Source organism: Macaca fascicularis, chromosome 2 (genome assembly GCF_037993035.2).
Source record: "Macaca fascicularis isolate 582-1 chromosome 2, T2T-MFA8v1.1".
Lineage (NCBI taxonomy): Eukaryota > Metazoa > Chordata > Mammalia > Primates > Cercopithecidae > Macaca > Macaca fascicularis.
The window spans coordinates 115346764-115367482 of NC_088376.1; the positions used below are offsets into that span (position 1 = coordinate 115346764).

The 20719-nt window shown below is 46.6% G+C and overlaps 2 protein-coding genes and 1 long non-coding RNA gene across 8 annotated transcripts in view; 2 read left to right on the plus strand and 1 right to left on the minus strand.

Annotated features, from left to right (window-relative positions):
* Positions 1-20719, minus strand: part of WDR82 (WD repeat domain 82) — a 41493-nt gene that overhangs the window by 16259 nt on the left and 4515 nt on the right. For 5 of the 6 annotated variants that reach the window (XM_074032385.1, XM_074032383.1, XM_074032384.1 and 2 more), the window contains exon 3: positions 964-1061. Coding sequence is in view for 1 of the 6 variants with exons in the window: in XM_005547333.5 (XP_005547390.1) it covers positions 964-1061; positions 8305-8465 (259 nt within the window). In the remaining 5 variants the exon portion in view is untranslated. Of the gene's footprint in view, positions 1-963; positions 1062-8304; positions 8740-20719 lie in introns of those variants that run through there. The other variant, XM_005547333.5, reaches the window with a different exon arrangement.
* On the plus strand, positions 8464-20037 carry LOC123571822 (uncharacterized). The gene is made up of 6 exons (XM_074033703.1): positions 8464-8667; positions 8769-9083; positions 13943-14074; positions 15256-15418; positions 16009-16284; positions 17885-20037. Exons 1-6 carry the CDS (start codon positions 8464-8466, stop codon positions 18004-18006), a joined length of 1212 nt encoding a protein of 403 aa, XP_073889804.1. The 3' UTR covers positions 18007-20037.
* Positions 9533-11938, plus strand: LOC141409688 (uncharacterized). The gene is made up of 2 exons (XR_012431240.1): positions 9533-10709; positions 11599-11938. It is a non-coding gene; the product is annotated as an uncharacterized lncRNA (long non-coding RNA).

Below are 20719 nucleotides of genomic sequence, written 5' to 3' on the forward strand. Positions count from 1 at the left end.
AAAATAAACAAAAATAAAAAAATTAAAGAATCCTAACATGAAAATAAGTGTTACAGTTCAGTTACCAAGACAATCTCTTAGGATTTATCTCAAGAAATGCAGGTAAAAACAGAGATTGTTTATAATAGAAAGAAACTCACAAGTTCAATTTCTAAGAGTAACTCTTTACTCTTTAGATCAAAAAACGTTCCTGGAATCAGAGGTGACTAAGGTTGGGAAAATACCCAAACTGTTCTAACTTCCCTTAAACTATCATAGTTCAAGCATTTGTGAAACTTTTCTCAAATCTCTATCATTTTGAAAGAAAAAGTCCTGTTGTTTATCACTTGCTGTGTGTCAAGTGTTCTTTCCTTTTCTTTGTTCTAAAAGTGTTCTTTTTGGAGATGGAATCTTGCTCTGTTGCCCAGGCTGGAGTGCAGTGGCGGGATCTTGGCTCACCACAACCTCCGCCTCCGGGGTTCAGGCGATTCTCCTGCTTCAGCCTCCCGAGCAGCTGGGATTATAGGCGAACACCACTGTGCCCGGCTAACTTTTGTATTTTTAGTAGAGACGAGGTTTCACCATATTGGCCAGGCTGGTCTTGAACTCCTGACCTCGAGTGATCCGCCCACCTCGGCCTCCCAAAGTGTTGGGATTACAGGCGTGAGCCACCACGCCCGGCTTTAAAAGTGTTCTTTTAAGTTTAAGGAAGTACAAATCATAAATACAATTCATTGCTTCATTTTTCCACTCCCCTCTCTAAATTGGAGACTTTTCATACTCAGTCTCAAGTCCTTCAAAAGTGCTAATGGCTTGCTTCCAGCATTCCTTCAGTCAAAACAACGTAATTAACATTACTAACATTATATGAAAATATTTAAACTAAAGTAACTATAGTCAAAGCAGAAGTAGTCACAAAGATTCCATGAACTATTTAACAAAGGAAACCACGACCTTAACTTCCTAAAAAGAAGGCTTGCTTACCGTCTATTTTGTTAGAGCTGTAAACAACTGTGTTTGCCGCATGAGTGTATCTGATGAGGTCCACGCCATATTTCTTACTGTACAGGGTTCTCTTTGGTCTGATAAGAAAATAGAAAGTCATAAACATTCGCCATCATCAAAATCTGGGATATCCACATAAAGAGAAGCACTTGAATGACGTAGCAAAGGTGAGGATTTTTGGTAAGTTCTAACACTGGAAAGAAACAATTTCTTCCAAAAGGGAAAAAACAACCCTCAAGCAACAGCCATCTGAAGAAGCCTTCCACCTTAGAACACCTAATGGCAAGGTTATGTAGGAAGTAAAAGTAAATCTGGCGATTCAATTCAGTCTTTACTACAATGTTCAAAAGTAAGCTTTGAGAAAATATACAATCATGTGCCATGTGATGACATTTTTATCAACAACAGACAGCACATAGGATAATGGTCTCATAAGATAATAATGGAGCTGCCCTCTACAACAGATGTATCATTTTTAAAATTCCTTATACTGTTTTACTGTACCTTTTCTATGTTTAGATACACAAACAATGCTGTATTATAATTGCCTACAGTATTCAGTACTGTAACATGCTGTACAGGTTTGTAGCCTAGGAGCAATGGGCCATACCACACAGCCTAGGTATGTACAGGTTATACCATCAGGTTTGTGTAAGTACACTCTATGACGCTGTGCAACAAAAACTCACATAATGATCCCCATCTAAGTGATGCCTGGCTGTACATCTACTTGGGAAGAAAAGCACACAAAACAAGTCCTAACTTACAACAAAGAGGGACTGAAACCAGATGCAAAAACTGCTTGCCTTTGCTAATGTAACCTGCTCTTGCAGAAGACATCCTTTCTTCCTATCCTACAGGTCAAAAGCACTTGCTGAGCCTTTTAGAAGGCAAGCCTAACTTTCTCTAGCAAAACCAGTTAAATAGTTCCTTTGTTTTTACTTTAATGTAAAATCACACATTTCTGGCCACAAGGTGGTGGCTCACACCTGTAATCCCAGCACTTTGGGAGGCCGAGCCAGGCAGATCACCTGTAGTCAGGAGTTCGAGAGCGGCCCAACATGATGAAACCCCATCTCTACTAAAAATACAAAAATTAGCCGGGTGTGGTGGCACGCACTTGTAATCCCAGCTACTCGAGAGGCTGAGGCAGGAGAATTCCTTGAACCCAGGAGGCAGAGGTTGCAGTAAGCCAAGAGTCGTGCCACTGCAATACAGCCTTTGCAAGAGAGTGAGACTCCACCTCAAAAACAAACAAACAAACAGACAAAAAATCACACATTTCCAAGCTAGAGGTTACCAATCTCCATTTGTTGAAGTTCCTTAAATGTCTCCCTCCACAGAACCTTGAAGAGCAAGGCTAAAACTGATCTCAACAGAACCTTTAACCAAAAACTCTAACACATACTGGTTAAATTAGAAAAATGTTAGGCCGGGCGCGGTGGCTCACGCCTGTAATCCCGGCATTTTGGGAGGCCGAGGAGGGTGGATCACCTGAGGTCAGGAGTTTGAGACCAGCCTGGCCAACATGGCGAAGAACCATCTCTACTAAAAATACAAAAATTAGCCGGGCGTGGTGGCACGCGCCTGTAGTCCCAGTTACTCTGGAGGCTGAGGCAGGAGAATCGCTTGAGCCTGGGAGGCAGAGATTGCAGTAAGCTGACATAGCGCCACTGCACTCCAGCCTGGGCAACAGTGCGAGACTCCATCTCAAAAAAGAAAAAGAAAAATTTGAGACTTAAATATCTATGTAAATCTAGATTCACATGCTAAAACAACTCTCCAATATGACCATTTCAGAAAACAAGCAAGCCTTTAACATAATGTCCTACATTTAGGTCTTTAGAAGGATTTCATAAATCCTGTACCAATGTTAACCAAGAGTTCCAATTTATGAAAAGGAAAGCTGACCCTCTCAATGTAAAATCCTCTCAGAATCTAGATACGAAACAATCACATGACTCAAGCAGTCTTTAAGAAGTCAATTATTTGCACTTTCAATTTTTGTTAAAGTGAGGCCAAGGGTTTCCCTACATGAAACCCATTTCCAAAAGACTTCTCACTACAAATGCACTGGATTTTCCACATTCTTACCTTTACTGAAATAATACTTCACTCCTAAAAAGATCGGCAAAGGCTACTTTGCCAAGTCCACTGTCTGGGGTTCTGATGTGTGTTACTGTGTGGTAACCGGTGAGGGAATCTGAGTGTGTGGCTATATACTTACTCTCTAGATAGTTGACTTTGCTTCTACCAGTGGAAGAAGTTTACATCAGTTATTTCATCCCATTTACAATAGTAAAAACAGAACCTGGCCAGGCGCAGTGGCTCACGCCTGTAATCTCAGCGCTTTGGGAAGCCAAGGTGGGTGGATCACCTGAGGTCAGGAGTCTGAGACCAGCCTGGCTAACATGGTGAAATCCCGTCTGTACTAAAAATTTAAAAAATTAGCCAGGTGTGGTGGCAGGCACCTGTAATCCCAGTTACTCGGGAGGCGGAGGTAGGAGAATCACTGGAACCCAGGAGGTGGAGGTTGCATTGAGCCAAGATCGCGCCACTGCACTCCGACCTGGGCAACAAGAGCGAAATTCTGTCTTTAAAAAAAAAAAAAAAAAAGAACGTGAAAAGCCAACTCTAACTTGACAAGTTAAAACGGAATAATATAAGGAAAACTTCTGGTTCCACTTAGATCTGGTCTATTTGTCTCAAATTTATCAGAAACACTAACCTGAGATTTTTTTTCCTAATAACAGAAATCTATTGCCTCATTTCATTTCCTAATTTGATTTTTATTATTTTTATGTTTTTGAGACAGAGTCTCACTGTTACCCTGGCTGGAGTGCAGTGACACAATCTTGGCTCACTGCAACCTCTGCCTCCCTGCCTCGGCCTCCTGAGTAGCTGGGATTACATGCCCCTGCCACCAGGCTCAGCTAATTTTTGTATTTTTCTGTAGAGACAGGTTTCACCACACTGGCCAGGCTGGTTTTGAACTCCTGACCCAGGCGATCCGCCCGCCTTGGCCTCCCAAAGTGCTGGGATTACAAGTGTGAGCCACCTCATCTGGACGCACTTCCTAATTTGAAAGCAAGATTATATTGTACTGCATCCATGTGGGTCTTACAACGTACATGCATGGCATTTTTCAAATATTTTGGTAAGCTTCCTTCCTCCAACTAATTCTGGTGATCAAGCATCAACAAGGAAAACAGTATTAACCTTTCGCTTTGAGTAATTTGCTTCACCTACCACAAACAATATCCTTTATATTCTTCCAAGTTGAAATATCACTCAACGGGCGAACTCCATTATAAAGAAAATTTAAATGACCAGTAAACTGGAAAATACTAAGCATACAAAATCTTGCTTTAGCCATTTTCAAACTCCCAAATTCTAACATTAGGATCATCTAATAAAGATACTATGCCTTCAGCCAGTCACAGTAGCTAACACCTGTAATCCCAGCACTTTGGGAGGCCTAGGTGAGAGGATCCTTGAGCTCAGGAGTTTGAGACCAGCCTGGGCAACCTGGTGAGACCTTGTCTCCACTAAAATAAAAATAACCAAGTAAGCTGGCAAGTGCTTGTAGGCCCAACTACTTTGGAGACTGAGGTGGGAGGATCGCTTCAGCCCGGAAGATGAAGGCTTTAGTGAGCTATAAGCATGCTATTGCACTCCAGCCTGGGCAACAGGGGAAGACCTTTGTCTTTAAAAAAAATAAAATAAAAAGGGCCAGGTGCAGTGGCTCACGCCTGTAATCACAGCACTTTGGAGGCCGAGGTGGGTGGACCAATTGAGGTAAGGCGTTGAGACCAACATGGCCAACATTGCGAAACCTCATCTCTACTAAAAATACAAAAATTAGCTGGGCATAGTGATGGGCGCCTGTAATCCCAGCTACTCGGGAGGCTGAGGCACAAGAAGTGCTTGAACCCAGGAGCCAGAGGTTGCAGCAGTGAGCCAAGATCACACCACTGCACTCCAGCCTAGGAAAGAGTGAGGCTATCTCAAACAAACAAACAAACAAAAAAGAATAAAATAAAGGCTGGGCAGGCACAGTGGCTCATGCCTGTAATCCCAGCACTTTGGGAGGCTGAGGCGGTGCATAACCTGAGGTTGGGCGTTTGAGATCAGCCTGACCAACATGGAGAAACTCCGTATTCACTAAAAATACAAAATTAGCCAGGCATGGTGGTGCATGCCTGTAATCCCAGCTACTCAGGAGGCTGAGGCAGGAGAATCGCTTGAACCCGGGAGGCAGAGGTTGCAGTGAGCTGAGATCACGCCATTGCACTCCAGCCTGGGCAACAAGAGCGAAACTCCGTATCAAAAAAAAAAAAAAAAGATACAATACCATGTCTTCCAAGGAAATACTTCTTTTCTTCTGAGGTTGGTTTGACCTATACTAGCAACAAAATTTTTTGTCATATTATTGCCTAGAATGGAAACTAAAGAGGTTGTTTAATATCCAGAGAATTTGACCAATGTCACATACCTAGTCACAGGCCAAATTAGAACGCAGTTCTCTCCTACCTACCAGGCCACTCCTTCACCACAGATAACAAAACAAGGTCACAATTAATTGATCAAAGAAAACTCAAAAGAGCATGCCCTGTAGTATTGTATCAATACTAAATTTCCTAATTTGGATCTCTGGTTATGTAAGAATGTCTTTGTGCTTAGAAAATCCATGTTGAGCCAGGTGTGGTGGCTCACACCTGTAATCCCAGCACTTTGGGAGGCCGAGGAGGGCAGATCACGAGGTCAGGAGTTCGAGACCAGCCTGACCAACATGGTGAAACCCTGTCTCTACTAAAAACACAAAAATTAGCCGGGCTTGGTGACGCACACCTGTAATCCCAGCTACTCAGGAGGCTAAAGCAGGAGAATCGCTTGAACCCAGGAGCTGGAGGTTGCAGTGAGCCAAGATCACGCCACTGCACTCCAGCCTGGGCGGCCAAGCGAGACTCTATCTCAAAAAAAAAAAAAAAAAAAGGAAAGAAAAAGAAAGATGAAAGAAAGTCCATGTTGAAGTGTTTAGAGATAAAAGGGCTTGATACCTCCAACTCTAAGGGTGGGGGGAGGCACACAGTACATATAAATATTTACCTACAGTGATGAAGCAAATGCAGAAAATGTAACCAGTTACTGAATCATATGGGAGTTATCTGAAACATTGTTGTAACTTTCTGTTCATTTGCAATTATGTAAAAAATGCTATGTGAGTGAATAAACTGCCTTATGTCACAAAACTAGCATTTTACTTTTAACAAGACAGGATTTGGCCAGGCGCAGCACGTCATGCCTGTAATCCTAGCACTCTGGGAGGCCGAGGTGGGTGGATCACTTGAGGTCAGGAGTTCAAGACCTGCCTGGTCAACATGGTGAAACCCGTCTCTACTAAAAATACAAAAATTAGCAGGGCATGGTGGCAGGCGCCTGTAATCCCAGCTACTTGTGAAGCTGAGGCAGGAGAATCGCTTTAACCCGGGAGGTAGAGGTTGCAGTGAGCCAAGATCATGCCATTGCACTCCAGCCTGGGCAACAGAGGGAGACTCTGTCCCAAAAACACAAGGAAAAAAAAAAAAGACAGGACTTCACGTCAAGGTCATCCTTCCCAAATCAAAATTATGCCAAATTTGGGGACAAACTGCAAAGAAAGGCTATCACAACCTTCATTTTCTTTAAATGAGGATATATATCTCCATCCTGAGGTTCTGGGAAGAGGTTCTAATCTGTGCAAAAGCACTAAACATTTCATGCAAGCCAGCTTCAAATTACTCCTCCAGGACCCCACAATGCCAACCCTACTACCACACCTTTAAGTGTTACTTCCTCTTCTAAACTGATTCAAGTGACCAGACCAGGACAGAAATCTATCTACTCAAGGAGTAACACTGACTCAAATAACTAAGTATTTGTTCAGCTAACAATTCCCTCTTCCTTAAGACCACCACTGCAGACCACTCTGCTACATACTGCAGGCAGATCCAGAGCCGGTTACGTAATAATTTCTCACAGTCCCAGTGGGAAAAAAAATTAGGGGGGATACCATTATAGCTCAGTCCAAACTAGCATTATTTCAGATAATCAAATTCACAAATGAAGAGATACGTTCCAAAAGAAAGACACCAGTTTAAAAAAAAAAAAAAAAAAAAGGCAAAAGGAACAGCTGGAGAAGGTAGGAAAAAACCCAAGACCTCACAATAATAATAATAGTATCTGTTACTAGGTAACAAAATCAAGTCTGACAAAACCAGAGGTCACCGAATTAAACCAAACATCAGCAAGCCTTCTTGGGGAAGGTGGCTAAGGGTAAAACAAATTTAATCTAAACTAGTTTTGGCTCCAAGGAGCTGCAAGTCCACAGGCGTGCGGTGAGGGGGCTGACAAGGACCCCCAGGGGAAAAGTCAAAGTGCTGTGCTTAGATTTTGCGAAAAGATGCAGGTATGGTGGGTCTCCAGATGACTTGTGGCAACATAAAAGTTTCATGATCAGAATTGGAATTCAAAGTGGACCAAAAAGTGTAATAGAAAAAAAAAGTATGAAAGGAAACCTGAAATTGTTCTACGATGCTTGCTTTGTTTTAACGGAAGCTCACATTCAGGTCAGGATGGGAAGACCAAGTTCGTTTGTGTGTGGCAAAAAGAAGTTTTAGATGTTGCTGAAAAGTTCACTTATGAACGTGGGCACCGAGTTTGAAAGAATAAGAGAAAGGCTACGAGCACGAAGAAAAAGCAAGGGGGCTCAAAGAGGCACAACAAATAAATCCTGACAGCTAAGAACTGCAACCCACGCTGTCTGACGGCAGAAAGGCCGCGGGAAGCTGAGGGGCAGGGGATAGGCGGAGTGCCAGGGCGGAATCGAGGTCACAGCGGAGAGGGCAGAAGAGCGAGCTGACGCTGCCGAAGGAGGCAGGAGAGCAGCCCCTGCAGTCCTGCGTCGAGGCCGGAGCAGACCAGCACCTCTGACAGCCTGAGAAGCTGAAAACGCTACCTGCTGGGCCCACGGTGGGCGGACCGGGCGTTTAAAGGTCAAGGTCAAGGTGGGGTTTGGCAAGCGATGCATAGCGCTCAAAGGAGACCGAAAACTTACAAATAAGAATGCTATTATAAAATTATGACTATCGTAATTTTTTTTAATAAGAAAAAATAAAAGGTCTCCTGGACTGCTGCGGGGTGGAGGCGGCCCTGGCAGGAACGCGTGCAAAATAGGCCGGGGGCTGAAGTTGGAACGGAGGGCGGGCCGAGGGACCAGTGCTGGGCCACCGGAGGGAGGGAGGCACTGAGACTTGGGCCCAGGGCCTCCGCCGCACTCACTTGCCCTCCTGGCAGTCATAGAGCACGATGGAGTCGTCGTCGCTACTCGAGATGACCGTCTCGCCGTTGGGGCTGAAATCGAAGCAGTTAATCTTGTCCGAGTTTTCGCGGAACACCTTAGCGACGCGGAAGCTCCGCAGCACGCTATCGGTCAGCTTCATGGCGGCGGCTGAGGAAGGCAGCGGCGGCGCAGGACCGGGGCGGGGCCCGGCGGCGAACGGGCGGGCTGCCGAGGGGCCAACCCAGGCGGGGCGGGCGCCGCGCCGGCGGCTAGAGGGAAGTCGGCCAACAGTTGGGCCACCTCCTCCTCTTCCTCCTGCTTGGACGAGGGTCTTCTGCCTGAACTGCGGAGCCTCGCCGTCTGTTCGTCTTCACAGCCACCTCACGGACAACCGGCGCGTCGCCGGCTCATTGTGTCCGCCATTTTGGGGCGACAGGCAGAAGCTGAGGGCGAGGAGCCTTAGCCGCGGCGCACGCCGGGAAAGGGGGCGGGGCGGGAACGGCCTCGCGAGGCCGGGAGTGGGGGTGGTGACGTCAGCGCGGCCGCGGCTGAGTGTAGTGGCAGGGCTGGCCGCTGGCAGGGAGGGGCTCAGACGCGCGGGGCCTTCTCCGGGGGTCGGAAGGTTGCGGGTGCCTTGGAAGCTGAGGGCCCTTGCGCTAGACTGCAACCCCTGCGAAGGCTCTGGCGCCTCCTGCAGGCTTCCCGACCACAAGCCGCGTGGGAGGGGGTACTGCAGGGTCGAGTACGCCGCTGGAGGCCGGTTTTGGGGGCGAATCAGGTGAGCCGCTCGCGGGCAGGCTTGACCGCTAGTCCACCGCAGCGCCCGCTTAGACAGCTTCGACCTCTTTTTTTTTTTTTTTTTTTTTGAGATGGAGTCTCTCGCTTTGTCGCTCAGTTGCGCTATCTCGGCTCACCACAACCTCCGCCTCCCGGGTTCAAGGGATTCTCCTGCCTCAGCCTCCCGTGCAACTGGGATTACAGGCGCGCGCCACCACGCCTGCTAATTTTGTATTTTTAGAAGAGACGGGGTTTCACCATGTTGGCCAGGCTGGTCTCGAACTCCTGACCTCAGGCAGTCCGCCCGCCACCCGCACCCGGCCTGGTGTTCTTAATCGAGGTAGACTTTAGGTACAGTAAAAATCAGCCGCCTTGGGCCGGGCGCGGTGGCTCACGCCTTTCCATCCCACCTCTTTGGGAGGCCGAGGCAGGATGATCGCTTGAGCTCAGGAGTTTGAGACCAGCCTGGCCAACATGACAAAACCCCATCTCTTCTAAAATACAAAAAATTAGCCGGGCATGATGGCGCGGCTGAGGCACGAGAATTGAGAAAGGGAGAGGCTGCAGTGAGCCGAAATCGTGCCACTGCATTCCAGCCTGGGCGACAGAACAGACGGTCTCCCTCCAAAAATTAGCCTTTTTAGTGGCTAGTTTTATGTTCTAACACCCATAACACAGTCATGCAATCACCACCACATTCAAAATATGGAAGAGTTGCACTATCCTGTTTGTAGTCAACAGGATTATTCTAAAGGTTCTATCATATAAGTGATTCTTTGCCTTAAAAGAAGTTTATCTCTAACAAAGGAAAACAGTATTTGAACAGAAAATAGGAACCAAGCTTCCTAACCTTAACTTTATGGGCAAAGGGTTACACTCAGTGCCAGCCTATGTAGCTTCACAGATCTCTATCTTGTGTGAAGCTCCTCCAAAGGTTAAAAAGCCTGGGGTTTCCAACAGTGGAGATGGGGATTATTTATTTTTGCTTTCTTTAGCTAAAGAGAAACAAAAACAAGGAAAGGCTATGAGACATTTCAGTCGCTATTAGGAAGGTGTGATATCCAGAGACCTGTGCAATGGTAAAAAACAAAATGGAAACCCTGGGACAGCTGGGGTCTTTCTAGAAAGAACTTAGAGGCTGTATCCCAACCCCCTGGGTAAAAGGAGAGCCAGGATCCTTATACATAAAGAGAAGTTGTTCTCTAAGGGAAGAGGGCAAGTTCCTGGCTAAGTCTGGGGTATAATTGCCTCCTGACAAAGAGCAGAGCTTCTGGCTACAATTTGTTCTGGGGTCTGGAAAAAGCCGGTTTGAGTGAAACCTGAATAGATGGCAACTTTCCAAACTGCACAGCAATGGAAGAAAAACCCTCCACGCCCCAGATCACTCACTCTGCTTCCCTGTAATTCCTGTGCCTTTATTTCAGAAGCTAGAAAGGCTGATACAGAGTCTGCTTCGAATAGTTTAGAAGGCAACAAGGACAGATCGAGTGCCATGTTCTGGAACTGTCGGGAAGTGAACGCGCCCAGTAAGATGATGCCGTATTTTGGTCCATGTTAATCTACAAAAATAACCACAGAAACAGCTGTAATCTACTGAATGTTGCCGGCCAAAAGAAATCTTTTCAGGGTATCTTTCAAGTATTGTACTTCCTATACCTTTTCCAGATTTCACCGTTAAGACCAAACCTTCCTCCCAAGACTTGCCTTTCTGCATTATTTTTGGAATGCAGTCTTTTTTTTTTTTTTTTTTTTTTTTTTCGTTTTTAAGAGGGTCTTCAAATGCTCATCCTATTTCACATTCTTACTGTTTCCAATTCCTAGCCTGGCTCCCTGCCCTATTATAGTGGGGCTCTCCTGGCTTCCAGCCCAACAGCATGGTTGCCTTAAAGGATGGACTTTAGGCCAGGTGTGGTGGCACTTTGGGGGGCCGAGGCGGGTGGATCACAAGGTCGGGAGTTCGAAACCAGCCTGGCCAAAATGGTGAAACCCTGTCTCTACTAAAAATACAAAAATTTGCTGGGCACAGTGGTGGGCACCTGTAATCCCAGCTCCTTGGGAGGCTGAGGCAGGAGAATTGCTTGAACCCAGGAGGCAGAGGTTGTAGTAAGCCGAGATCATACCACTGCACTGGGCAACAGAGCAAGACTCCGTCTCAAAAAAAAAAAAAAAAAAAGAAGAGATGGACTTTAAAAAGTGACCCAGAAAGCTGGCTCCAGATCTGGATGGGTGGATGGAGAGAAAGCTGCAGTCAGGAGTGAATCAGATGGCCTTTAAAAGAGCATCAGACTTAATTTTTTATATTTCCTTTTATTTGTAGTCATTTTGCTTGTCACATATTCATTGCAAAAAAACTAAAAAATACAAATAATAAAAACGTAGGATCCAGAGATAGCCACCGTTACAGTCTGTTATTATAGTGAAATATATATAACATAAAATTTACCATTTCGATGTAGAACTTTCTGATTTTTTCATTTATTTATTTATGTATTTATTTTTTCTGCTCTGTCACCCAGGCTGGAGTGCAGTGGCATGCTGTCAGCTCACTGTAACTTCCACCTCGTGGGTTCAAGTGATTGTCCTGCCTCAGCCTTCTATTGGTGCCCGCTACCATGCCCAGCTAATTTTTATATTTTTAGTACAGATGAGGTTTTATCATGTTGGCCTGGCTGGTCTTGAACTCCTGACCTCAGGTGATCTGCCTGCCTCAGCCTCGCGAAGTGCTGGGATTACAGGCGTGAGCCACCACACCCAGCCAGTCCCTGAAATACATTTTTAATGGGTTCATAATATATTGTTTATAACTTTACCCATACTATGAACATATTCCAGGTCAATAAATATCGATACAATCATTTTGAATGGCTACATAGTATTCTATTATATGGTTGTAGAGTAATTTTGCTTCCCATTTTGTCCAGAGCCCAGCCAGAGCTCAGTATGGATTAATTGAATAAATTAATTTATCCAAAGGATTCCAGATACTTGACTGGCCCATTTATTAAATTTTTCTGTTTCATGCTACACAATTGAAAATGGAAACTGTCCTAAACAATGTATCCTCTTTCCAAAACAGAGAGCTCCTTATGAATCCTAATTCTTTGAGATAAATTTCTGAGCTCCAGTGCCCAGCAGCAGGGCTTCTCTAGAGATAGACTAACTTCTCACATAACCCTTGGAATAACTAGAATCAGGTGATTCTCTTCTTTGGGACAGTTGCGTGTGTGTGTGTGTGTGTGTGAGCTTACACAGCCCTTGCAATAACTAGAATCAGGTGACTCTCTTCTTTGGGACAGTTGCGCGCGTGCGCGCGTGTGTGTGCACGCGCTTAATTGCCAAAGATGAAAAGCAGAACACTGGAACACAAAATGCCTAGTGAGGTGTCTGAGCTCCAGCACCGGGAAGTGGTCGCCTCACAGGTTGGCAAAAGGAATTTAATGACAACAGTATAGGTTTGAAAAAGGAAAATTTCTTAGAAAGAAGGCTGCAGAAGAGTGCAGCGGGGCACCCCCGCGAGAGGATTGAGGGCCTTGGTGGATCTTCCTTAGGTGCATTTATGGACCTTCAGGCCGGAGCTTAGGGTTGTAAAATGAGTTTCAGCATGGCATTACAGAGATGCCTAGAAATTTTAGTTACTTATAAAAGTTGAAAGAGGCGTGGAACCAGATCCCCACTTTAGATACTAGGGAAGTTTAATTCTAATTTCCCCAGATGAGGAGTTTTGCCTCTGGATGGCCTGTTGGATGGTCACCAGGTGGTCTTTGCTCCTTTCTAAATTCCTCAGATAAGGGCCAGGCACAGTGGCTCACGCCTGTAATCCCAGCACTCTGGGAGGCCAAGGTGGGTGAATCACTTGAGGTCAGGAGTTCAAGACCAGCTTGGGCAACGTGGTGAAACCACGTCTCCACCATAAAATACAAAAATTAGCCAAGCATGGTGGTGTGCGCCTGTAGTCCCAGCTACTCGGGAGGCTGAGGCAGAAGAATTGCTTGAACCTGGGAGGCAGAGGTTGCAGAGCTGAGATCGCACTCCAGCCTGGGCGACAGAGTGAGACTCTGTCTCAAAAAAAAAGAAAAGAAAGAAAAAGAAAAAATAAATATTACAAGGATGAAGTAAGCCATTTTTATTTAGAGAAAATATAAGTGTGTGCATGGAAAATCGTGTGGGATATACATGAATATTACTAGAAATAATAAATGTAGTTACTAATGTATGTCCACTTTTACTGGAATTCCTGAGAGGTCCTGAGACTCCGAGCAAGGGGCCTGGATAAAAAGAGGGTATCTTTCCCTGGCAGCAGGACCAACTACCCAATTTGTGGGGCCCCGTGTTAAAAAATTGCTAAGAATCTTAAGATGGCAACAACAGACTATTAAAACTAGGCCGCATAAAACTTAGAAACTAGGCCTTATAAAAAAGAACTTAAAAAAATTAACACCAGGTGGCTTTGGATAAGGTTCTACCCTGATAGGGTTTTACCCTGATAGGGTTCCACCCTGCTAATTCCGGGAAACAACTTCATGGGGTTCCACCCTGCCAATTCCGGGGGTCCCACCCTGCCTCAAAGTTCCCGGAATTAACAACTCCAGGAAAAAAACCTCGTAAGGTCCTGCTCTAACCAATTAGAACAAGACACCTTGCTCAGGCCATAGACAGACCCAATTACCACGCGCCTAAAGCTTTGTTTGAATTTCGCGCCCTAAGCTGTGTTTAAACTTGTGTTTGCCTATATAAACAGCCTGTAACAAGCAGTCGGGGTCCCAAGGCCAACTTAGAGCTTGGGACCCTAGCGCGCTAGTAATAAATAACTCTCTGCTGTGAATCTCGTGTCGGTGATCCTTCGCGGTGACCCCTGCCCAGGAGGGAATTGACAGTTCGGTTCCAACATTTGGTGCGTTGGCCGGGAAGTGGGGTCGTCCGAGGACCCCCGACCCATCCGGCGGAGACCCATCTGGCCCAGGCCACGGACTGCTGACTGAACGGACCTACCAGGTACTTTCGTTTTGTTCTGTCTGTCTTGCCGGCTAACTCTGAACTCTAGGGAGTACTCCTTCTGAATTAAGTGGGGAAGGGGGACAGACGTGTCCGGCACCTTCCCACTTACGCCCCGGGGGACGCCCTGACGTAAGACTCACTTACGTCAGTCTAGGAGAAGGCTGACGACTCAGTCAGCCTCCTTAAATCTGTAGGCAGGTCGCCCCTGCCGTCTGAGTATTTTATGATCTTGTGGCGCCACTCTCTGGCTGCGCGGCTTCTCCTTACTTGTCTGGTCTTTGTTTTTGTTACTTTCGTTTTGTCCTTGTTATACGTGGACGAAATAAGACAGACGTTGACGACTCCTTTGTCTCTGACCCTGACTCACTTCCCTGACGCTCGGGCTCGAGCCCACAACCTCTCCATAGAAGTCCGTAAGGGACGATGGTGAAAATTCTGCTCGTCCGAGTGGCCTACCCTCCATGTTGGGTGGCCCCGGGACGGAACATTTGACCTCCCAATTATCTTACAGGTTAAAGCAACAGTGATAGATCCTGGGCCACACGAACACCCAGACCAGGTGGCCTACATAATTACTTGGGAGGATCTGGTCCGAAACCCTCCCTCTTGGGTGAAACCCTTCCTCCATTCCCCTTCCCCACCCCAGTCTACCTTTCTTGCCTTAGAAGCCCCCAAAAAATCGGAAACCGGACCCGCATAAGCCAGTCCTCCCAGATGAACCCCAGAGGGATCTCCTCCTTCTTGACCCCCTGCCTCCTCCACCTCAAAACCCCCTTCTGAGACCTCCACCTTACGCTTCACCCTTGTCCCCTGTCTTGTCTCCAGCTCTTTCCTCTACCGCCTCGGCCCCTACCCTTTCTCCAACTTCTCCCTCGGCCCCTCCCTCCACCCCGTCTCCTTCTCCAGCCCCGCCCAAACTCACCCCTCGGACGCCGCCACCGACACCTCCTCGTCTCCGCTTGCGGCGGACTGAGGACCCAGATGGCCCTTCCACTTGGCAGTCCTCCCTTTTTCCCCTCCGTACCGTCAATCGCACGGTCCAGTACTGGCCCTTCTCTGCCTCTGACCTCTACAACTAGAAAACCCATAACCCTTCCTTTTCCCAAGACCCCCAGGCCCTAACCTCGTTAATAAAATCCATTCTCCTCACTCACCAGCCCACTTGGGATGATTGCCAGCAACTCTTGCAGGTCCTCCTAACGACTGAAGAAAGGCAGCAAGTCCTCCTGGAGGCCCGGAAAAATGTGCCAGGACCAGGAGGCCTCCCAACCCAACTTCCCAATAAAATAGACGAGGGATTTCCCCTCACCCGCCCAGACTGGGACTATGAAACGGCACCAGGTAAGGAGAGTCTCCAAATCTATCGCCAGGCTCTGTTGGCGGGTCTCAAAAAGGCAGGAAAGCGCCCCACAAATTTGGCCAAGGTAAGGACCATAACTCAGGAAAGGGATGAAAGCCCGGCAGCCTTCATGGAAAGGCTTCTGGAAGGGTTCCAAATGTATACCCCATTAGACCCAGAGGCCCTAGAACATAAGGCTACCGTAGCTATGGCATTCATAGACCAAGCTGCATTAGATATCAAAGGAAAACTCCAAAGACTAGATGGAATCCAAACCTATGGATTACAGGAATTGGTTAAGGAGGCAGAAAAAGTGTATAATAAGAGAGAAACCCCTGAGGAAAGGGAAGCCAGGTTAGCGAAGGAACAGATGGAGCGAGAGGATCGTAAGGACCGAGTGAAGAATAAGCATTTACCAAAAATCCTGGCGGCAGTTGTGAGAGAAAAAGGACCAGGGAGAGAGGGAGAGAAGCGGAGGCGGCCGGCTGGCCCCCGTGTCTTCGCATCATGGCAGCCACCGCTATGCTGGTCAAGGACTCTGCTAAGTTAACCCTTGGGCAGCCACTAACTATTATTACCCCACATGCTCTAGAGGCCATAGTTCGGCAGCCCCCGGACCGGTGGATAACCAACGCACGCCTAACCCACTATCAGGCCCTCCTACTGGACATGGACCGCGTCCAGTTTGGCCCTCCAGTCACCCTAAACCCTGCTACGCTGCTGCCGGTACCAGAAGACCAACCAAGCCCACACGATTGTCGGCAAGTACTGGCTGAGACCCATGGAACACAGGAAGACCTTAAAGACCAAGAACTCCCAGACGCGGATCACACCTGGTACACAGATGGCAGCAATTACCTTGACTCAGGTACCCGGAGGGCGGGAGCGGCGGTAGTAAATGGCCACAACACCATTTAAGCACAATCACTACCTCCTGGCACGTCTACACAGAAGGCTGAGTTAATAGCACTAACCAAGGCCCTAGAGCTGTCCAAGGGAAAGAAAGCTAACATTTATACTGATAGCCGGTATGCCTTTGCAACGGCTCATACTCATGGAAGTATCTATGAAAGAAGAGGTCTCCTAACCTCAGAAGGAAAGGAAATCAAGAACAAAGTTGAAATAATTGCCTTATTAAAATCCCTTTTTCTTCCTCAAGAAGTGGCTATAATTCACTGCCCCGGGCATCAAAAAGGACAAGATCCAGTCGCAGTAAGAAACAGACAGGCCGACCAAGTGGCCAGGCAAGCCGCCATGGCGGAAGTACTAACCCTAGCCACAGAACCTGACGAAACCAGCCACATAACTATTAAACATACTTAAACCCCAGGAGACCAGAAAGAAGCAAAAGCCATAGGGGCTATAGAGAACAAAGACACTAAAAACTGAGAAAAAGGAGGAAAAATAGTCCTTCCCCAAAAGGAGGCCCTGGCAATGATCCAGCAGATGCATGCCTGGACACACTTGAGTAGTCAAAAAGCTAAAATTACTGATTGAAAGAAACTAACTTTCTTTTTTTTTTTTTTTTTGAGACGGAGTCTTGCTGCGTCTCCCAGGCTGGAGTGCAGTGGCGTGATCTCGGCTCACTGCAAGCTCCGCCTCCTGGGTTCACGCCATTCTCCCGCCTCAGCCTCCCAAATAGCTGGAACTACAGGCGCCCGCCACCACGCCCGGCTAGTTTTTTGTATTTTTAGTAGAGACGGGGTTTCACCATGTTAGCCAGGATAGTCTCGATCTCCTGACCTTGTGATCCACCCGCCTCGGCCTCCCAAAGTGCTGGGATTACAGGCTTGAGCCACCGCGCCCGGCCGAAAAAAACTAACTTTCTAATCCCAAAGGCAAGTACCCTCGTAGAACAAGTGACATCTGCCTGTAAGGTCTGTCAGCAGGTAAACGCTAGGGCTACCCGAGTGCCAGAAAGGAAACGAACTCGTGGTAATCGCCCAGGAGTCTATTGGGAAATAGACTTCACTGAAGTAAAACCTCACTATGCTGGATATAAGTACTTACTAGTGTTTATAGATATCTTTTCAGGATGGGTAGAAGCCTACCCCACCCGGCAAGAAACGGCACACATAGTAGCCAAGAAAATTCTAGAAGAAATCTTTCCTAGATTCAGACTTCCCAAGGTAATTAGGTCAGATAACGGGCCGGCCTCCGTTTCTCAGGTAAGTCAAGGGCTCGCCAGGATATTGGGGATTAATTGGAAATTACATTGTGCCTATAAACCCCAGAGCTCAGGACAGGTAGAAAGAATAAATAGAACAATAAAAGAGACCCTTACTAAATTAACCTTAGAGACTGGTTTAAAAGATTAAAGACGCCTCCTATCCTTAGCTCTGTTAAGGGCCCGAAATACGCCTAACCGTTTTAGGCTCACTCCATATGAAATCCTCTACGGAGGACCTCCCCCTTTGTCAACCTTGCTTAACTCCTTCTCCCCCTCCGATCCTAAAACTGACCTACAGGCTCGGCTAAAAGGACTCCAAGCAGTACAGGCCCAAATCTGGGCCCCCTTAGCAGAACTGTACCAACCAGGACATCCACAGACCAGTCACCCCTTCCAGGTGGGAGACTCTGTCTACGTTAGACGGCACCGCACTCAAGGACTAGAGCCTCGGTGGAAAGGACCCTACATTGTTCTCCTGACCACGCCCACAGCCATAAAGGTTGATGGAATCTCCACTTGGATCCACGCATCCCACGCCAAGGCTGCTCCAGAGACGTCCGGACCAACACCACTTAAGACATGGAAACTCCGACGCTCCGCGGACCCGCTCAAGATAAAACTCTCTCGTATCTAACTCCTTGCTTATTGTTTGCCCTTCTTCCCTGCGCCGTCTCTAGTGTAGTTTTTGACACTAACCCCCACCGGCCATTTAGCCTGACCTGACAGATAATTAATTTTAATAATCAAGAGGTCTTAAATAAGACCTCCGAGAATGCTCCTATAAAGACTTGGTTTCCAGACCTCTATTTCAACCTAAAAAAAAAAAATAGCAGGAAAGATAAAAAACACAGGCCCCCGGTTTACTGGTCCCACAGGAGTCCTATTAAGGACTCCTCAGGATGGACAAGAATGGAAAGGACAGGCTAGAAAGGTGTCCATCAGCCGGAACAGGTTTTATGCCTGTCCCGGATTCAGGACAGGACAAATAAGAAAAACTTGTGAAAATCTGACTCACTTATATTGCAAAAGCTGGTCCTGTGTAACTACTAATAATGGAAAGTAAAAATAGGCCACAAAACCTTGGTATATAACCATGTCCTTTGTCCAGCCCTGTACCACAACCCAATATTCGGAAAATTGCAACCTGGTTCGCATCAAGTTTGAAGATGCGGCAAAATCTGATAACAGATAAATAACAACAAGGTTAATATAAGGTCTCTATTTATACCAGCACAACCCGCCTAAAATTCCCCTCCAAATCAGACTATTAGTCAATCCAGACACTGCCCCTATTGCAGTAAGGCCAAACCAGGTTTTATTAGAAGCTAGGAAGCCCCCGGTTTCCATATCAGAGAAGCCCCAACTAAAAGCTCCTCAAAGCACCTCCCCGCCCTTAAGCTCCCTCACCCTCGCCGACATGTTAGGAATTAAGGTAGCGGCTAAAGTTAAAACCAGGACAGCAGCCCTAGTGCATGGTAACCATCATCTGCAACAACTTAAAGTAGCCATAGATGAAGACCTTAGAGCCATAGAACAATCTATCACAAAACTTGAAGAGTCCTTGACTTCTCTGTCTGAAGTTATATTACAAAACCGACAAGGACTAGAAATTGTCTTTCTGAAAGAGGGCAGGCTCTGTGCAGCCCTGAAAGAGCAATGTTGTTTTTATGCAGATCATTCAGGAATAGTTAAAGATTCTATGGCAAAACTAAGAAAAAAATTAGACAAGAGAAAAAAAAAGAAAAAATCTCAACAAAGTTAGTTTAAAAATTGGTACAACCAATCCCCTTGGCTTAGCACCCTAATCTCCACCATCTTAGGACCCCTCATCCTGCTCACGCTCATCCTGACTTTCAGGCCATGCATACTCAACCGCTTACTCACCCTTATTAAAAATAGATTAAACATAGTACATGCTATGGTTCTGACCCAATAATACCAGACCCTCAGGACTGAAGAAGAGGCTCAAGATTGAGCCTCTGACACAAAAAGAGGAGGGAATAAAACTAGGCCGCATAAAACTTAGAAACTAGGCCTCATAAAAAAAGAACTTAAAAAAATTAACACCAGGTGGCTCTGGATAAGGTCCCACCCTGATAGGGTCCCACCCTGATAGGGTCCCACCCTGCCAATTCTGGGAAACAACCTCATGGGGTCCCACCCTGCCAATTCCGGGGGTCCCACCCTGCCTCAAAGTTCCCGGAATCAACAACTCCAGGAAAAAAACCTCATAAGGTCCTGCTCTAACCAATTAGAACAAGACACCTTGCTCAGGCCATAGACAGACCCAATTACCACGCGCCTAAAGCTTTGTTTGAATTTCGCGCCCTAAGCTGTGTTTAAACTTGTGTTTGCCTATATAAACAGCCTGTAACAAGCAGTCGGGGTCCCAAGGCCAACTTAGAGCTTGGGACCCTAGCGCGCTAGTAATAAATAACTCTCTGCTGTGAATCTCCTGTCGGTGATCCTTCGCGGCGACCCCTGCCCAGGAGGGAATCGACAGTTCGGTTCCAACACTATTAAACCAAGTGCAGCATCCTTCTGACTGCACAGGTCACACCCATGAAGCTGGCTCAACCCAGGACTAGTACAGCAACAACAGTGAGTCTCTCTACATGCACTGGAAATATATTGTGATGAAGACTCTGAAGTTCTGAAAGGTTAACTTTCTCAGGGTCACTTAGCCAGTAAGCCCTAAAGTCTGAATTCACACTCTGCTTCAGCACTGGAAAGCTTGTGTTCTGTTTCCAGGGCAAAGGACAAGCAATCATTCACATTTAACAAAGACCACTGTTAGGAAACAATGCCTTCTTAGTCTGGAAGGAAAGGATGGAATCTTCCCAGATAAGCCTTGACTGCTCAGAGCCAGGAGGACCTGCCTAGAGTCTCAGGGCCAAGGCCTCTGTCTCTAAAACTACAGCACTGTTTCCAAAGGCTTAAAAACTTTCCCAAACAATCCAACATACACAGTTTTAGTGGCCTCTCATCAGTGACTTGCCTAGTCATAACTGAACTGCTTCCTGGTGCTTTGTTTTACTCTACCCAACTCCTCCTTCCAAGAAAAATAGCTTTAAGGTGTTTCCTTTTTATTTATTTATTTATTTATTTATTTATTTATTGAGCCGGAGTCTCG

What these genes read in the sequence shown, in the direction of transcription:
- LOC123571822 (XM_074033703.1), top strand. Translation starts at nt 8,464, where the DNA reads ATGGCGGCGGCTGAGGAAGGCAGCGGCGGCGCAGGACCGGGGCGGGGC. An exon ending in CGGTTTTGGGGGCGAATCAG is followed by an intron (nt 9,084 to 13,942) that starts GTGAGCCGCTCG and finishes ACCCCTGCCCAG; the next exon opens with GAGGGAATTGACAGTTCGGT. An exon ending in CAGCAATTACCTTGACTCAG is followed by an intron (nt 16,285 to 17,884) that starts GTACCCGGAGGG and finishes ACTGACCTACAG; the next exon opens with GCTCGGCTAAAAGGACTCCA.